This window comes from Salmo trutta, chromosome 20, assembly GCF_901001165.1.
Source record: "Salmo trutta chromosome 20, fSalTru1.1, whole genome shotgun sequence".
NCBI lineage: Eukaryota > Metazoa > Chordata > Actinopteri > Salmoniformes > Salmonidae > Salmo > Salmo trutta.
In genome coordinates this window covers 3815800-3833846 of record NC_042976.1, presented here as the reverse complement: position 1 = coordinate 3833846, position 18047 = coordinate 3815800, and the positions used below count along the sequence as shown (strand labels likewise).

Below are 18047 nucleotides of genomic sequence, written 5' to 3'. Positions count from 1 at the left end.
CACTAAGTTGACTGTGCCTTTAAACAGCTTGGAAAATTCCAGGAAATTATGTCATGCTTTTAGAAGCTTCTGATAGGCTAATTGACATAATTTGAGTCAATTGGAGGTGTACCTGTGGATGTATGTCAAGGACTACCTTCAAACTCATTGCGTCTTTGCTTGACGTCATGGGAAAATCAAAAGAAATCAGCCAAGACCTCAGATAAAAAATTGTAGACCTCCACAAGTCTGGTTCATCCTTGGGAGCAATTTCCAAATGCCTGAAGGTACCACGTTCATCTGTACAAACAATAGTATGCAAGTATAAACACCATGGGACCACACAGCCATCATACCGCTCAGGAAGGAGACGCGTTCTGTCTCCTAGAGATGAACGTACTTTGGTGCGAAAAGTGCAAATAAATCCCAGAACAACAGCAAAGGACCTTGTGAAGATGCTGGAGGAAACGGGTACAAAAGTATCTATATCCACAGTAAAACGAGTCCTATATCGACATAACCTGAAAGGCCGCTCAGCAAGGAAGAAGCCACTGCTCCAAAACCGCCATAAAAAAAGCCAGACTACGGTTTGCAACTGCACATGGGGAGAAAGATCGTACTTTTTGGAGAAATGTCCTCTGGTCTTATGAAACAAAAATAGAACTGTTTGGCCATAATGACCATCATTATATTTGGAGGAAAAAGGGGGAGGCTTGCAAGCCGAAGAACACCATCCCAACCGTGAAGCATGGGGGTGGCAGCATCATGTTGTGGGGGTGCTTTGCTGCAGGAGGGACTGGTGCACTACACAAAATAGATGGCATCATGAGGAAGGAAAATTATGTGGATATATTGAAGCAACATCTCAAGACATCAGTCAGGAAGTTAAAGCTTGGTCACAAATGGGTCTTCCAAATGGACAATGACCCCAAGCATACTTCCAAGTTGTGGCAAAATGGCTTAAGGACAACAAAGTCAAGGTATTGGAGTGGCCATCAAAAAGTCCTGACCTCAATCCTATTTTTTTACTAGGATTAAATGTCAGTAATTGTGAAAAACTGAGTTTAAATGTATTTGGCTAAGGTGTATGTCAACTTATGACTTCAGCTGTACGTGGGGCAGGGCTTTAGGTGACCAGTTATGGACGATTTAGTGGTAGTCTATACAGGAAATACTTCAAACAAATCTATGACCAAACCTTTTACAGATTGACTGTTAAGGGTAGAAATATTAGATACCATATTATAAGGTAATGAACATGTTTTGAATGTTGTACCCCTTGAATTAATGTGGATTAAGGGAATGTTTCTTTGGTAACCTATGTGTTCACTTCTGCTACCCCTCCTCCATCTCCTCTTCCCCTCCTCCCTCTCCTCTTCCTCTCCTCTTCCCTCTCCTCTTCCCTCTCCTCCTCCCTCTCCTCTTCCTCTCCTTTTCCTCTCCTCCTCCCTCTCCTCTTCCTCTCCTCTTCCTTTCCTCTTACTCTCCTCTTCCTCTCCTCTTCCCTCCTCCTCTCCTCTTCTCTCTCTTCCCTCTCCTCTTCCCTCTCCCTCTCCTCTCCCTCTCCTCTTCCCTCTCCTCTTCCCCTCCTCTTACTCTCCTCCCTCCTCCCTCTCCTCTTCCCTCTCCTCTTCCTCTCCTCTTACTCTCCCTCTTCCCCTCCTCCCTCTCCTCTTCCTCTCCTCTTCCTCTCCTCTTACTCTCCTCTTCCCTCTCCTCTTCCCCTCCTCTTCCCCTCCTCCCTCTCCTCTTCCTCTTCCCTCTTCCCCTCCTCTTCCCCTCCTCCCTCTCCTCTTCCCCTCCTCTTCCCCTCCTCCCCTCTCCTCTTCTCCCTCTCCTCTTCCTCTCCTCTTACTCTCCTCTTCCTCTCCTCTTCCCTCTCCTCTTCCCTCTCCTCTTCCCTCTCCTCCTCCCTCTCCTCTTCCCCTCCTCCCTCTCCTCCTCCCTCTCCTCTTCCCTCTCCTCTTCCCCTCCTCCCTCTCCTCTTCCCCTCCTCCCTCTCCTCCTCCCTCTCCTCTTCCCCTCCTCCCTCCCTCCTCCCCTCTCCTCTTCCCTCTCCTCTCCCCTCCTCCCTCTCCTCTTCCCCTCCTCCCTCTCCTCCTCCCTCTCCTCTTTCCTCTCCTCTTACTCTCCTCTCCTCTCCTCTTCCTCTCCTCTTCCCCTCTCCTCTCCCTCTCCTCTTTCCCTCTCCTCTTCCCCTCCTCCCCCTCTTTTTCCTCCCAGGTTGCCAGAGTTCTGTGACGTGACAGAGGAGGTTCTCCTCAACACCTTACAGAACCTGATGGTGGAGGCCTTCCTGGGAGAGCTGGTCCTTACAGCCAGGCCACGAATCATCGCCCTTCCTCCTGTCTCTGCCAGGTCTGTCAGAACCTCCTGGATGCCAGAATAGCCTGTTCTCAGATCTGTTTGTGTGGGCTTGTCAACTCCTATGGTCAGACCCACACCCCCTCCAAGTTGTACAATGATCATAAACCGACTTTCTACGGAGAGTTGATCTATCAAGCATGTTCATTAGTCCAGACTCCACAGATTACACATGTTTATTGATCACAATCATTTTCAACCATTATCAATAACGTTAAACCATGACTTATCACTCGTTGATGGATATAGTAATTAGCTATGTTTCCATTCATTTATCCAGTGAATTCTTGTCGACATCGATATCCCGAGTGGTGCAGCGGTCTAAGGCACTGCATCTCAGGTGCTAGAGGCGTCACTACAGTCACCCTGGTTCGAATCCAGGCTGTATCACAACCGGCCGTGATTGGGAGTCCCATAGGGCGGCGCACAATTGGCCCAGCGTCGTCCGGATTTGGCCGTCATTGTAAATAAAGAATTTGTTCTTAATTGACTTGCCTAGTTAAATAAAAGGTTACATTCGCGTAGAATATAGATGCGACAGTTGCCTGCTAGGGTGAGTCGATAACAACAGTTGGACGTAATGACGTCACAACAAACACCTACTCTGTCATATAAATGTAGTGGGTCAATTGTTTCCAATCACCCATCTAGCCAAATTGCACATTTAATAAATTGGAGACAGCCTACAGCCTGTATGACATCCCACACATCTGTTTAATGTATCAGGTTACCAGTGAAAAGGAGAGAATGACAAAATGAACAAATATTTGCCATGTGCCACAGGCCTTCCCAGTGGCTCAGTTGGTAGAGCATGGTGTTTGCAATGCCAGCATGGTGTGTGCAACGCCAGGGTTGTGGGTTCGATTCCCACGGGGGCCCAGTACAAAAAAAAAAAAAAAAATTGTATGCATTCAGTACTGTAAGTCGCTCTGGATAAGAGCGTCTGCTAAATGACTAAAAATGTATGTAAACGTACCGCCACGGGTCGTGCCATGGTGAAACTTGCACTGCTGTAGATCTGAAATTTAATTGCCAGGAAAAAGCAGGAGCGAAGCAATTCATGCATTCTTGAAAGTTGGGACAATTCTTGTCCAGGAAAGAAACAGTTTTTCGTTCAAGCAGTGGGCATTTAGACGTTAATGTGGCGTGAAGCTTATAGATACGTGATGACATCACGTGCCCCCCATGTACCTTCAAAAGTATTCAGCAATGATCATTTAGTCAAAACTATTTCCACCATCATGTCTCAATAAAGAAAGTTTGACAAAAGAAAAAAAGTCCACCTGTCAAAAATGTCTCCTATATCTGCCGTTTCCATTACACAATGTTAGGATTTTTTTTTGTACATTTTTGCAGACTGCTTTTGTAAAATAAACCTGGATCGATGGAAACCTGCCTACAGACTGCTCTCTTTCGTCTTATCTAGGAGGAACAGCTGTGGTTCCAGGAGGCTGTCTAGAGGGGCCGCTGACCCAGACAGGAGCAGAGAGACCAGGGGGGCTCCTCCTCTGGGTCTCAGCTTCAGCCCTGGCCCCCACCTACCACCCTCTGCACTACTGGCCAACCTGGCATGGACCTAACCATTGTTTTACTCCACACAATGCCTCGATGCCCTGATCTACAATGTGTTTAGTACTTTCACACCCTCATTAACCTGATAGTATCTCTGTGAAGCGCTGGACAGTTTCACTTCACTATTTCTAGCCTTTATAATAAACTCAAACATTGAAAACAAACCATTCCAAAAACATTTTTTGTTTATTAAAAAGGAATTCAGTCCACAGTAGTTAAGACTTTGGCACCTACAATAAACATTTTTTTTTAACAAAACGTGTGCACCCCAAATAGCATTAAAACAAAATGCTTGGATAAAAGGGATAAATAAAAACACATTTTTTTTGTGTGAAAATTAAAAACAGCAGTTGAGATCGGTATAAAACAATGCAACTCAACTGGCAGCCATCTTAGAGCTTCCGTCCACAAAATGGCAGAAGTACATGAAAACAACAGATACAATTCTGAACATTGAATGAACACCCACTTGCAGTGTACCTCTGTGATACAACTCTTGCATTAAAGCAGTGGTATTCAGCGGGGACCCCATTCCCCCCCCGATAGAATTTCTGGGGACCAAATTTCTTTACGATCCCACCCCAAATCTAATGACAACCATAAAAATAAAAAAAATCTGCAAATTTCGATTTTTACATAAACGTCTTCTCAAAATGAAAAGAAACCAATAAATACATTTATTCAAAATTTTATTTTTCAAATTATTTCTCAAAAATGTTTGTATAATGTCCCATACAATAATCTGTACTCTTAATTTTTGGTTCTTAATTGTTTTTTATATATATATAAAACATTTTGGCGACCCCACTCAGACCACGACTTTGAATACCACTGCATTAAAGACCGTGCTTGGTTTTAAAAAGGAATGTTTTTTTTTTTTTTAGACTGGTAGTTGAAGTCTCCAGAGAGATTTTAAATACATGAAGATAAGGTTCTCATGTGAGACCTCTGTATCCAAAAGTGGTACACTATATAGGGAATTAGGGTTATACTTCAAAACACTGATCTTAACTCTCTGTAGAACCATTTGACCTACGATGGGATAGGTTGGAAATATTCTCCATTCCAGATAACTCACGATGCCGTCAGAGTTTTCCCATTGTAAACTTCTGAATGTTTCTCTGGGGTAAAATCTCACATCAGAGAGAGAAAGCTCTGGTTCGGGTAGCACAGAGTAGAAACAGATTAGGCTACAGGAGGATTGGGAACAGCACAGAGTAGAAACAGATTAGGCTACAGGAGGATTGGGAACAGCACAGAGTAGAAACAGAGTAGGCTACAGGAGGATTGGGAACAGCACAGAGTAGAAACAGATTAGGCTACAGGAGGATTGGGAACAGCACAGAGTAGAAACAGATTAGGCTACAGGAGGAATGGGAACAGCATAGAGTAGAAACAGATTAGGCTACAGGAGGATTGGGAACAGCACAGAGTAGAAACAGATGAGGCTGCAGGAGGATTGGGAACAGCACATAGTAGAAACAGATGAGGCTACAGGAGGATTGGGAACAGCATAGAGTAGAAACAGATGAGGCTGCAGGAGGAATACTGAACGGCTTTAGGACCTCTGTACAGATTTTCCATTCTCTCTTTTCATTGAAATGTCTCGAAGGACTAGGTAGGACAACGGAACCAAACATTAAAATATAAAAAGACCCTTTCTTTGCCTTGTGGGTATTTTGAAGTGACGCTATAGAAAGGAGTGGCAATGTGGAGAAGCAGCAGGATGGTGGTTATTGGTCACACCACTGATTTAAGGTTAGTGAAGGACAGGAACAGGAAGGCACCACGCAGTTAACACTTCCTACAGTAATATGTTCCACAGAGTACTTCTGTGACAGCATGGGAAGACATCGCCATAAAAATACAAGTCTATAAGAATTCAATAGGAATTATATTTCTATGGGCAACACATAGGAAGTCTCACCAAGTTGACTACTTAAAAAAAAAAAAAAAATGGTGCATGCTAGCGGTCTTTCGTGAGACTGACACTAGTGCACTCTAGGTTTTATAACTCTTGTGTAAGGCACAGATACAGTGCCTTCAGAAAGTATTCGCACACCTTGACTTTTTTCCACATTTTGTTATGTTTCAACCTGATTTAAAAAAAAAATGGATTAAATTGAAATTATGCGTCAATGATTTACACACAATACCCCATTATGTCAAAATGGAATATTGTTTTGTAGAACATTTTGTAAAGTAATAAAATGTTAAAAGTTGAAATGTATTGAGTCAATATGTCCAACCCCTTTGTAATGGCAAGCCTAAAGTTCGGGAGTAAAAATGTGCTTGACAAATTGCATAATAAGATGCATGGACTCATTCTGTGTTCGATAAGTGGTTAACATGATTTTTTTAAATGACTACGCCATCTCTTTACCCCACACAAGTGTCTGTAAGGTCACTCAATCTAGTAGTGAATTTCAGCTCTTAGAGACTTACACAGAAAGGTCCTTCTACAAAGTATTGACTCAGGGATGTGAATACATAAGTAAATTAGATATTTATGCATTTCATTTTCAATATATATTTGCTAAAATTTCTAAAAACATTTTCACTTTCATTAAAATCTATTTAATCCATTTTGAATTCAGGCTTGTAACAACAAATTGTGGAATAAGTCCAGGGATAGGAATACTTTCTGAAGGCCCTGTATGTGAGTAGAGTCTGAGGAGGAGGAGGAGGAGGAAGAGGATGTTGTTCTCCTCTCCTTTACTCGGAGGGTTGCTGTACGTCTGCTAGGAGCTCTGGTCTCAGACACTCTATAGGGCACTGGATGTTCTGTCAGGAAGACAGAAAAGAAACGTTGAGTTCATTTAAAGTACATGTTAGCATGATAGTCAATAAGGAAATGTATGATATACAGCTGATCTCTATTGACATACGACAGGTCACAAAGACATTTGTGTCAATGTTATTATGGGCCAGTAAGTGGCAGGATTAAAGGTCAGTCTTTAGAATTAAATAAAAACACAGAATTAAATAAAAACACTAGAAAGGTCACTGGCAAACCTTTAACGTAACTACCGGTCGGCCATCTTGGTCAGGGAAACTGTATAATAGTGTATCTTTATGCCTGAGAGGCCGGGAACACCTACCAGTTTCTTCAGGGCGTTCTCCCTGTAGCGGTCGAATGCGTCTTGGTGTATTTGAGGCTGTAGCAGATCCACATCTACCTCAGTCTGAGTTCCTGGTCTTCTGCAGTTCTCACAGCGCCAGCCCTGAGGACAGGACACTCACACCATTCACCACATAGAACACAAAACAGCGAGAGCACTGACAGTCTCGTACATCTGTTGTGTCATTAACATTCCAGTCCTCACCTGTAGAATTTAATTTCACTTTGATGGTCCACCACATGGTGCATACTGCATCCAGTTTATCACACGTTCACAACTTTCTCTTGCTTAGTCTAGACTCCCCTTATCTATGCTTTTTGTTTTACTTCCTGTGTACTACACCACAACATCCTGTGCTCCACAGTATGGAGTTGAAGGGGGGGGTCTTACCTGCTGTCCTCCGTAACAGGTGCAGGTACAGATAGCTCCCAGGTATTCCTTCTGCCACTGGTTTCCCACCTGGTACATCTTCCCCTCGTCATAACACGTCGACTCGTCTGTAGAAACAAATCGATCATTCACCATGACAACGTACAGTAGGTCTCCGGTAATTCTCTTGCCCTCGTCCCATTATCGTAGCGACCTGAACTTTTACTGTGGATTGGATATTTTCTTTTCACGTTGTTCTGGACAGAAACTATGGTGTAGGCGTTACCAGAACAGCTCGGCAGTATTAAAAGGATCCGTGGACTTGGTACACGCTGGTGTGAATTAAAACAATTTGTCAGCCGTTAAATTGATCTCTAAGCTAGTAGCGTCCGGTACTTACGTGGCTCGCACTTGAACTCTCCCTTCCCGTTTCCCAAACAGGTACAGCTCATCATGTGACCGTTCTCAGCGTGGCGATCCCACTTCTCTCCTATGCGGTAGTTGTTCCCGCTGTCATGACACCACTCTGTAGGAGGGAGAAGGTGAAGAAGGGGAATAGGGGAAGTAGGAGAGGGGAGATAATACTAGTTAAATGAATCCAAAATAAGGTTTTTTTGGGGGGGGGGGGACAGATGGCCATGTCTCCTCGACTCCTCCCACTCTGGTGGAGAAAGGAGTCTGATTGGACCCAAACATTCTGAGCTTCACTGAGACCAATTGGACGACAATTCATCCCTCATTCACACAAAACATCAGTCATTTGACCCATGACCTTTAGCATTCAGACATGATGATGATGACATGATGTCTCACGGTTTGGTATCGTCTGGTTATGGACTGACAATACAAAACCCCAGACGTAACAAGCTCTGTCCCTGTCAGTGGCATGTTTTACTACAGTAGAACAACATGCTGCAGGGACTAGCATGGACAGACCTTAGCCTTTCTTTCTAATCATTTTATCCCAGAATAAAATATGCTTTAAGAATGCTTTAATTGAAGTTCTGCTTCGATTGATTTAGTCATTTTAACAAATACTGTAAAATGAGAGAAAATAAATACCGTAACTGTACAATTTAGTATTTTTTTCTCCTCTTCATTTTGGTAATCTGCGTCAGGTCTGCCCATGCTAAGGTACGATAGAAGGGAGTTTTGTATTAGAAACATTATGGGATGGGTTAGAGTCACTCACTGGATGAATCACATCTGAAATGGCCACTGCCCAGCCCCAGACACCTGCACCACAGCTTAAAGCCTGTCTCTGACATACGCTCCCACTCTGCACCCACATCATGGTAGGTGGCTGTGAACGTGTCATAGCACACGTCTCTGTTGGAGGGGAGGTGGTCTCCTGGAACTACAGGGAGAGAGAAGGGACAAAACATGTTAATAAATAATAAAACAACAAACAGATGGACAAAGCAAACTATTTATCAACAGATGTGATTTCACCAAAAACTAAAGAACTGATCACCAAAAACTAAAGAACTGATCACCAAATACTAAAGAACTGATCACCAAATACTAAAGAACTGATCACCAAAAACTGATCACCAAATACTAAAGAACTGATCACCAAAAACTGATCACCAAATACTAAAGAACTGATCACCAAAAACTAAAGAACTGATCACCAAAAACTAAAGAACTGATCACCAAAAACTAAAGAACTGATCACCAAATACGAAAGAACTGATCACCAAAAACTAAAGAACTGATCACCAAACACTAAAGAACTGATCACCAAAAACTAAAGAACTGATCACCAAATACTAAAGAACTGATCACCAAAAACTAAAGAACTGATCACCAAATACTAAAGAACTGATCACCAAAAACTAAAGAACTGATCACCAAATACTAAAGAACTGATCACCAAATACTAAAGAACTGATCACCAAATACTAAAGAACTGATCACCAAAAACCAAAGAACTGATCACCAAAAACCAAAGAACTGATCACCAAAAACTAAAGAACTGATCACCAAAAACCAAAGAACTGATCACCAAAAAAAAACTGATCACCAAAAACTAAAGAACTGATCACCAAATACTAAAGAACTGATCACCAAAAACTGATCACCAAATACTAAAGAACTGATCACCAAAAACTAAAGAACTGATCACCAAATACTAAAGAACTGATCACCAAAAACTAAAGAACTGATCACCAAATACTAAAGAACTGATCACCAAATACTAAAGAACTGATCACCAAATACTAAAGAACTGATCACCAAAAACTAAAGAACTGATCACCAAAAACTAAAGAACTGATCACCAAAAACCAAAGAACTGATCACCAAATACTAAAGAACTGATCACCAAAAACTAAAGAACTGATCACCAAATACTAAAGAACTGATCACCAAAAACTAAAGAACTGATCACCAAAAACTAAAGAACTGATCACCAAAAACTAAAGAACTGATCACCAAATACTAAAGAACTGATCACCAAATACTAAAGAACTGATCACCAAAAACTGATCACCAAATACTAAAGAACTGATCACCAAATACTAAAGAACTGATCACCAAAAACGAAAGAACTGATCACCAAATACTAAAGAACTGATCACCAAAAACTAAAGAACTGATCACCAAATACTAAAGAACTGATCACCAAAAACTAAAGAACTGATCACCAAATACTAAAGAACTGATCACCAAAAACTAAAGAACTGATCACCAAAAACTAAAGAACTGATCACCAAATACTAAAGAACTGATCACCAAATACTAAAGAACTGATCACCAAAAACTAAAGAACTGATCACCAAAAACTAAAGAACTGATCACCAAAAACCAAAGAACTGATCACCAAATACTAAAGAACTCATCACCAAAAACTAAAGAACTGATCACCAAAAACTAAAGAACTGATCACCAAAAACTAAAGAACTGATCACCAAATACTAAAGAACTGATCACCAGCTTCAAAACAATACATTAGAAGGACGCTGGACAACAACACATAACTCATGAAAAAGTATTTATTGAAAAGTCTAATGTTATACATAGTTATTCCACGGCACACCACCACAGGGTACTGGAGAGAGTGTAGCATGTCCGTGAGATTATGGATAATGTAGTCCTACCAGCGTTGCCAGCGGTGACTATCTCCTCCAGGACCTTCTCCCTGCCCTGCCCTCTCATGGCCTCCACAATGACGTTATAGGAGGCTCCTGACGTCAACCCGATCAGAGTGGCACTGGTAGAAGTGCCTGGTAATCGCATCTGGTAGAGAGATGGAGATTGTTTAAGGGGAATAGCAATACCTGTGGTGTGAGAATCATTCACTTTTGACACCGTGTATGTTGTAAAGAGAATTACAGATACGCTAGTACACCTTGGTACAGTTCATCTGAATACAGGTATTTTGTGTGTAGTATTCTCACCTGGAACATCTTCTCTTCGAGGTTGGTGATTGGGCTACAGGATACCATGTACTCTGAGCTCTGAGGAACACCCTGCCATGAGATGGTTGTGTGTGTCTGGGCCTCCTGCGGCACCCCAAACCCGGTCTCATTCTCAGGGAACCCAAACGGAAGACCCGATAACGGACCCTCGCTCACCCGGACCAGGGGCACTCTCTGGCCATCGGGGCCTGGGACGGGGATGTAGACCAGGGGTTCACGGTGGTGGATAGCTGGGCCCTGGTTGTCCCTGCCGTTGGGGTTGGGGCCCAGGTTCTGGTACTCTGTGTAGATGTGCTGGCCCTGCTGGCCCAGCGTGTCCTGGCCGTTAGTCCCCACCAGCTGGACGTGGTTCTCGTTGAAGTTGGGGTTGGGGTTCAAGTTGGGGTTGAGGGGAAAGTTGGGGTTCAAGTTGGTGTTGAAGTTGGGGTTAGAGTTGGTGTTGGGGTTTCCGTTAGGGTTGGTGTTGGGGTTTCCGTTAGGGTTGGTGTTGGGGTTTCCGTTAGGGTTGGTGTTGGGGTTTCCGTTAGGGTTGGTGTTGAAGTTGGGGTTTCCGTTAGGGTTGGTGTTGGGGTTGGGGTTTCCGTTAGGGTTGGTGTTGGGGTTTCCGTTAGGGTTGGTGTTGAAGTTGGGGTTTCCGTTAGGGTTGGTGTTGGGGTTGGGGTTTCCGTTAGGGTTGGTGTTGGGGTTTCCGTTAGGGTTGGTGTTGGGGTTGAGGGGAAAGTTGGTGTTGAAGTTGGTGTTGGGGTTGGTGTTGGGGTTTCCGTTAGGGTTGGTGTTGAAGTTGGGGTTAGGGTTGGTGTTGGGGTTTCCGTTAGGGTTGGTGTTGGGGTTTCCATTAGGGTTGGTGTTGGGGTTGGTGTTGGGGTTTCCGTTAGGGTTGGTGTTGAAGTTGGGATTAGGGTTGGTGTTGGGGTTTCTGTTAGGGTTGAAGTTGGGGTTGGTGTTCCCGTTTGGGTTGGTGTTGGGGTTGGTGTTGGGGTTGGTGTTGGGGTTTCCGTTAGGGTTGGTGTTGGGGTTTCCGTTAGGGTTGAAGTTGGGGTTAGGGTTGGTGTTGAAGTTGGGGTTGGGGTTTCCGTTAGGGTTGGTGTTGGGGTTTCCATTAGGGTTGGTGTTGGGGTTTCCGTTAGGGTTGGTGTTGGGGTTTCCATTAGGGTTGGTGTTGGGGTTTCCATTAGGGTTGGTGTTGGGGTTTCCGTTAGGGTTGGTGTTGGGGTTTCCGTTAGGGTTGGTGTTGAAGTTAGGGTTAGGGTTGAAGTTGGGATTAGGGTTGGTGTTGGGGTTTCCATTAGGGTTGGTGTTCCCGTTTGGGTTGGTGTTGGGGTTGGTGTTGGGGTTGGTGTTGGGGTTGGTGTTGGGGTTGAGGGGAAGGTTGGGATTGGGGTTGAAGTTATAGTTGGGGTTAAAAATGGGGTTATGGTTGGCACTGCCATAGAAGTTGGGGTTCCCATTAGGGTTGGTGTTGGGGTTGCTGTTGGGGTTGAGGGGGTGGTTGGGGTTCACGTTGAAGTTCCCATTGGGGTTGAACTGGCTGGGGTTGGTGTTGGGATTCCCATTGGGGTTGAAGTTAAAGTTAGGGTTGGGGTTCACGTGGAAGTTGGGGTTACCGTTGGGGTTAAACTGGTTGGGGTTCCCATTAGGGTTGGTGTTGGGGTTGAGGGGAAAGTTAGGGTTAGGATTGGTGTTGGGGTTGCTGTTAGGGTTGAACTGGTTGGGGTTCACGTTGAAATTTCCATTGGGGTTGGTGTTGGGGTTCCCATTGGGGTTGAAGTGGAAGTTAGGATTGGGGTTCACGTGGAAGTTGGGGTCACCATTGGGATTGAACTGGTCGGGGTTGCCGTTTGGGTTGAGGGGAAAGTTGGGGTTAGGGTTGGGGTTCGTGTTCACATTAAAGTTGGGTTTCCCATTTGGGTTGCCGTTATAGTTGGGGTTGGTGTTGGGGGGGTAGTTGGGGTTTCCATTAGGGTTGGTGTTGAAACTAGGGTTGCTGGGGTGAAAGTCGAGGTCGGTGGGGAAGTTGGGGTTAACCTCGTCCTCGGGTACATCCAAGATGTCGAGGCTGGGCCGGTGGGACACAGGGAGCTGGGATGCCAGTTCTAGCAGAGAGACGGGTTAGGAGCAGAGCAAGCAGAGCGTTAGAGACTGGAGAGGAGCTGCAGCAGCAGCTAGGTTCAACCAGCAGGGGGAATGATTGGGACACTACAGATAGAGTCCTCTTGTCTATCCTGTTGGATTCAATGGGCAGCTCCTGCAAACTGCAAAGCTTGCCACTAGTGCACATCGTAACTTTTGAATCATTTAGTTTAGATATTCAAAAGGTCAAGAGCGTTATCTTAAAGCAGCTGAGCCAATTTTGTGTTGTCTCTGTATGTATTAATTGCTTGCCTGCAAAAAAGCCATTGTTACAACAGCCACATATTCACAGAGTTTCACTGGTTTTGTAATAACTTTTCTTCATCCTCATTTGTTCCATTCAGAAAAGAGGTATCTGACCTCAAGGCTTTTTCCCTGGTTAAATAAATGTTGTTCAGATGGGAAGGTTGATTGTTGTACTTACGAGTTCTAGCCTTGCCCACTAGAGGAGTGCTTCTCAGAGCATTCTGCAGGGTGACGATCTTGACGACGTATTCAGTTCCTGGTTTCAGACCTTTAAAAAAAACAGAGTGCGAGGAAGGGACTTAATAAAAGAAGCAGGTTACAATAGACAGGTTAGCTGACAAGGTCACGAAAAACGGCACGCGCACGTCGAATGTTCGGATAGCTACAACAATGACAAGAAGCAGCCATGTGGGGAATCAGGGTCCAGGTACATTGTCCATTTCAAATGATATGTTTATAAAACCTGTACCGGTAGGCTGCAATTAAAAAATAAAAACAATTACATAAATACATAGTTGAATAATAAATTATACATTCAGTATGAACAGGAAAATAACAAAACAAAAAAGTGGGCCAGCGTCCGTCCGTCCCTATCCCAGCCAACATGGCTCCACCCCCAACCTCCATCACACCCCCCCAGTATGTCTCCACCCCCAACCATCCATCCCATTACCCTAAACCCACCCAGCCAACCTGTCTCCACCCCAACCACCCATCCTATTCCCCTAAACCCACCCAGCCAACCTGTCTCCACCCCCAACCACCCATCCCATTACCCTAAACCCACCCAGCCAGTATGTCTCCACCCCCAACCACCCATCCCATTACCCTAAACCCACCCAGCCAACATGTCTCCACCCCCAACATGTCTCTCGCGGAGGAGAGGCACTCGAGGCGGCCTAATGGTTCGACTTAGGAGGCGCGCAAATCACCCACCGCTTACGAGTATATTACTCGCTAATATTCAGTCTTTGGATAATAAAGTGGATGAGCTTAGAGCAAGGATTCCTTTCCAGAGAGACATCGGGGCCTGTAACATACTTTGTTTCACGGAAACATGGCTCTCTCAGGATAGTTTGTCGCACTGACAGGAATAAATATCTCTCCGGCAAGCAGAAGGGCAGAGGGGGGTGTTTCATGATTAACGACTCATGGTGTAATTCTAGAAACATACAGGAACTCAAGTCCTTTTGTTAACCCGACCTAGAATACCTCACAATTAAATGCCGACCATATTATCTCCCAAGAGAATTCTCCTCCGTCATCGCCACGGCCGCCACCCTAACCCCATCGCCGCAAAACTGAAAGCGCGAACCACCGCATTTAACAATGGCAAGGTGACTGGTAATATGGCAGAAAATTAACAGTGTAGTTATTCACTCCTCAAGGCAATCCAACAAACAAGCTAAACATCAGTATAGAGATAAAGTGGAGTCGCAATTCAACGGCTCAGACACGAGACGTATGTGGCAGCGACTACAGACAATCACAAACTACAACAGGAAAACCAGCCACGTCGCCGAGACCAACGTCTTGCTTCCGGACAGGCTAAACACATTCTTCGCTTTGAGGATAACACAGTGCCACCGACTCGGCCCGCTACCATGGACTGTGGGCCCTCCTTCTACGTGGCCGACGTGAGTAAAACATTTAAATGTGTTAACCCTCGCAGGGCTGCCGGCCCAGACAGCATCCCTAGCGGTGTCCTCAGAGCATGCGCAGACCAGCTGGCTGGTGTGTTTACGGACATATTCAATCTCTCCCTATCCCAGTCTGCTGTCCCCACATGCTTCAAGATGGCCACCATTGTTCCTGTACCCAAGAAGGCAAAAGGTAACTGAACTTAATGACTACCGCCCAGTAGCACTCACTTCTGTCATCATGAAGTGCTTTGAGAGACTACACCCGTCCCTGCAGGAGGCCTTTTTCGTAGGCCGTCATTGTAAATAAGAATTTATTTTTAACTGACTTGCCTAGTTAAATAAAAAATAAATTAAAAAAAGGTTAAATAAAAAAATAAATACATTTGACAAATAAAATTCAAATTCCAGATCGCATAGCAAAATATTTTAGCACAGCATTTGCAAGTAAATGGTTGCACTGTAGAGCCATTGAATCTAAGCTGACGTCGCCCGTGTGGCTCCACGGTTACACACTCGTCAGCCTTGTTTACTAAAACAACCGGAACTTTCCACACTATTGTCACGTTCTGACCTTAGTATGAGGTCATTTGTCCATAGTGGATTGGTCAGGGCGTGACAGGGGGGGGGGGGGGGGGGTTTGTCTATGTATTTAGAGTTTTTTGTTTTCTATGTGGGTTGTCTAGATTGTCGTTCTATGTTGTATTTTTCTATGTTGTGGCCCGGGTATGGTTTCCAATCGGAGGCGGGTGTTTTTGGTTGTCTCTGATTGGAAGCCATACCCTAGGCAGCCTGTTTTTCCATGGGGTTTTGTGGGTGGTTGTTTTCCGTTTTCGTTGTTTGTACCTGACGGGACTGTTGTTGGTCGTTTTGTTATTTTGCAAAGTGTTTTCATTAAAAGTAAATATGAGCACTTCACACGTCGCATTTGGTGTCCTTTAGACGACCCTTATTACAACTATTATGTTGAGCCAAACTGTTCTGGTATTTTCTATTTAAAAATCACACTTCCCAGCCACTGAGGTGTATGGATCCGTAACCCGACCAGTTCAGCTTGATTCGACTCGGTTCAGACCTAAAACAAAAAAAGGTCCAGTATGTAGCTATGTGGGCCGACCCGCCCCAAATTCACATAGAAATATGAGTGATAGATATGTCATTCTCATTGAAAGCAAGTCTGATAAGCGGTAGAGTCGATTCTATGTGCACTAATTCTACGCTTCCCATTCTTAAAAGTTTCGCTTTTTGGGATCTAAAAAGAGGAGGAGAGCCCTACCAGTGATGATGGCTTGGCTGCGGGAAGCGGTGGGTCGTGGGGTGAGTTCCCGGGGGATGCCCCCCGCCTCCTCGTAGGTGATGTAATACCCGGTGACCCCGGCACTACGGGACCCCTCCCAGGTAAAGGAGATGCTGCTAGGGGTCAGGGAGGTGAACCGGATGTTGGTGGGGGGAGACACCACAGGCTTAGCTGTAGGAGAGAAACAGACAGGGAGACAGTCAGTTCTGTGAACAGAAACTACAGTTAAAAAAAATACACTGGCTGAACCGGCTAAAATCTGCCACATTTACAGAAATGTTGATTTATGTCATGTCAAATAACCCTAATAAATTTTATTAAAGAACTGACACACTTAACAGCTTTAAGCAGCTACACTGAACAAAAATATGAACGCGACATGTAAAGTGTTGGTCCCAGGTTTCATGAGATGAAATAAGAACATCCCAGAATTTTTCCATACAAATGTGTTTACATCCCTGTTAGTGAGCATTTCTCCTTTGCCAAAATAATCCATCCACCTGACAGGTGTGGCATATCAAGAAGCTGATTAAACAGCATGATCATTACACAGGTACACCTTGTGCTGGGGACAATAAAAGGCCACTCTAAAATGTGCAGTTTTGTCACACAACAAAATGCCACAGATGTTTCAAGTTGAGGAAACGTGCAATTGGCATGCTGACTGCAGGAATGTCCACCAGAGCTGAGAATTTAAATGTTCATTTCTCTACCATAAGCCGCCTCCAAAGTCATTTTAGAACATTTGGCAGTACGTCCAACAGGCCTCACAACCGCAGACCACGTGTATGGCGTCATGTGGGCGAGAGGTGTCATCATTGTGAACAGAGTGCCCCATGGTGGCAGTGGGGTTATGGTACGGGCAGGCATAAGCTATGGACAATGAACACAATTGCAATTTATCGATGGCAATTTGAATGCACAGAAATACCGTGATATGTTTTTTTACGGCATCTGTGACCAGCATATCTGTATTCCCAGTCGTGAAATCCATAGATTAGGGCCTAATGAATTTATTATTTCAATTGACTGATTTCCTCATATGAATTGTAACTCAGTAAAATATTTTAAATTGTTGCATGTTGCGTTTATATTTTAAATCAGTATACTTAGTAAGATGAATATAAAGAGATATACAACGAAGCCTGATCCTTGATGAACATAGAGAGATATACACAACGACATCTGGTCCTTGATGAAGAGGAGAGGGAGGTAGTGTATAGAGAGACGGAGAGGGGACGGTAGTGGAGAGAGAGAGAGAAAGGGGACGGTAGTGGAGAGAGAGAGGGAGGTAGCGTATAGAGAGGGAGAGGGGACGGTAGTGGAGAGAGAGAGGGAGGTAGTGTATAGAGAGAGGGAGAGGGGACGGTAGTGGAGAGAGAGAGAGAAAGGGGACGGTAGTGGAGAGAGAGAGGGAGGTAGCGTATAGAGAGGGAGAGGGGACGGTAGTGGAGAGAGAGAGGGAGGTAGCGTATAGAGAGAGGGAGAGGGGACGGTAGTGGAGAGAGAGAGAGAAAGGGGACGGTAGTGGAGAGAGAGAGGGAGGTAGCGTATAGAGAGGGAGAGGGGACGGTAGTGGAGAGAGAGGGGGAGGTAGTGTATAGAGAGGGAGAGGGGACGGTAGTGGAGAGAGAGAGGGAGGTAGCGTATAGAGAGAGGGAGAGGGGACGGTAGTGGAGAGAGAGGGGGAGGTAGTGTATAGAGAGGGAGAGGGGACGGTAGTGGAGAGAGAGGGGGAGGGAGGTAGTGTATAGAGAGAGGGAGAGGGGACGGTAGTGGAGAGAGAGAGGGAGGGAGGTAGTGTATAGAGGGGGAGACGGGACGGTAGTGGAGAGAGAGGGAGACGGGACGGTAGTGGAGAGAGAGGGAGACGGGACGGTAGTGGAGAGAGAGGGAGACGGGACGG

General features: G+C 44.8%; 2 protein-coding genes across 5 annotated transcripts in view; one reads left to right on the top strand and one right to left on the bottom strand.

Annotated features, from left to right (window-relative positions):
* cfap65 (cilia and flagella associated protein 65) overlaps positions 1-4075 on the top strand; it is a 61912-nt gene extending 57837 nt beyond the window's left edge. For all 4 annotated transcript variants that reach the window (XM_029702041.1, XM_029702040.1, XM_029702038.1 and 1 more), the window contains 2 exons: positions 2203-2337; positions 3770-4075. In XM_029702041.1, the coding sequence (XP_029557901.1) occupies positions 2203-2337; positions 3770-3923 (289 nt within the window). In that variant the 3' untranslated portion in view covers positions 3924-4075. The remainder of the gene's footprint in view (positions 1-2202; positions 2338-3769) is intronic.
* Positions 4076-4082: 7 nt separating this feature from the next.
* Positions 4083-18047, bottom strand: part of fn1a (fibronectin 1a) — a 75571-nt gene continuing 61606 nt past the window's right edge. The window contains exons 38-47 of the mRNA XM_029702043.1: positions 16121-16312; positions 13383-13472; positions 12854-12921; positions 10808-11179; positions 10508-10646; positions 8599-8763; positions 7807-7932; positions 7428-7534; positions 7017-7139; positions 4083-6699 (exon numbers count right to left, since the gene is read on the bottom strand). Coding sequence (XP_029557903.1) covers positions 6631-6699; positions 7017-7139; positions 7428-7534; positions 7807-7932; positions 8599-8763; positions 10508-10646; positions 10808-11179; positions 12854-12921; positions 13383-13472; positions 16121-16312 — 1451 coding nt within the window. The 3' untranslated portion in view covers positions 4083-6630. The remainder of the gene's footprint in view (positions 6700-7016; positions 7140-7427; positions 7535-7806; positions 7933-8598; positions 8764-10507; positions 10647-10807; positions 11180-12853; positions 12922-13382; positions 13473-16120; positions 16313-18047) is intronic.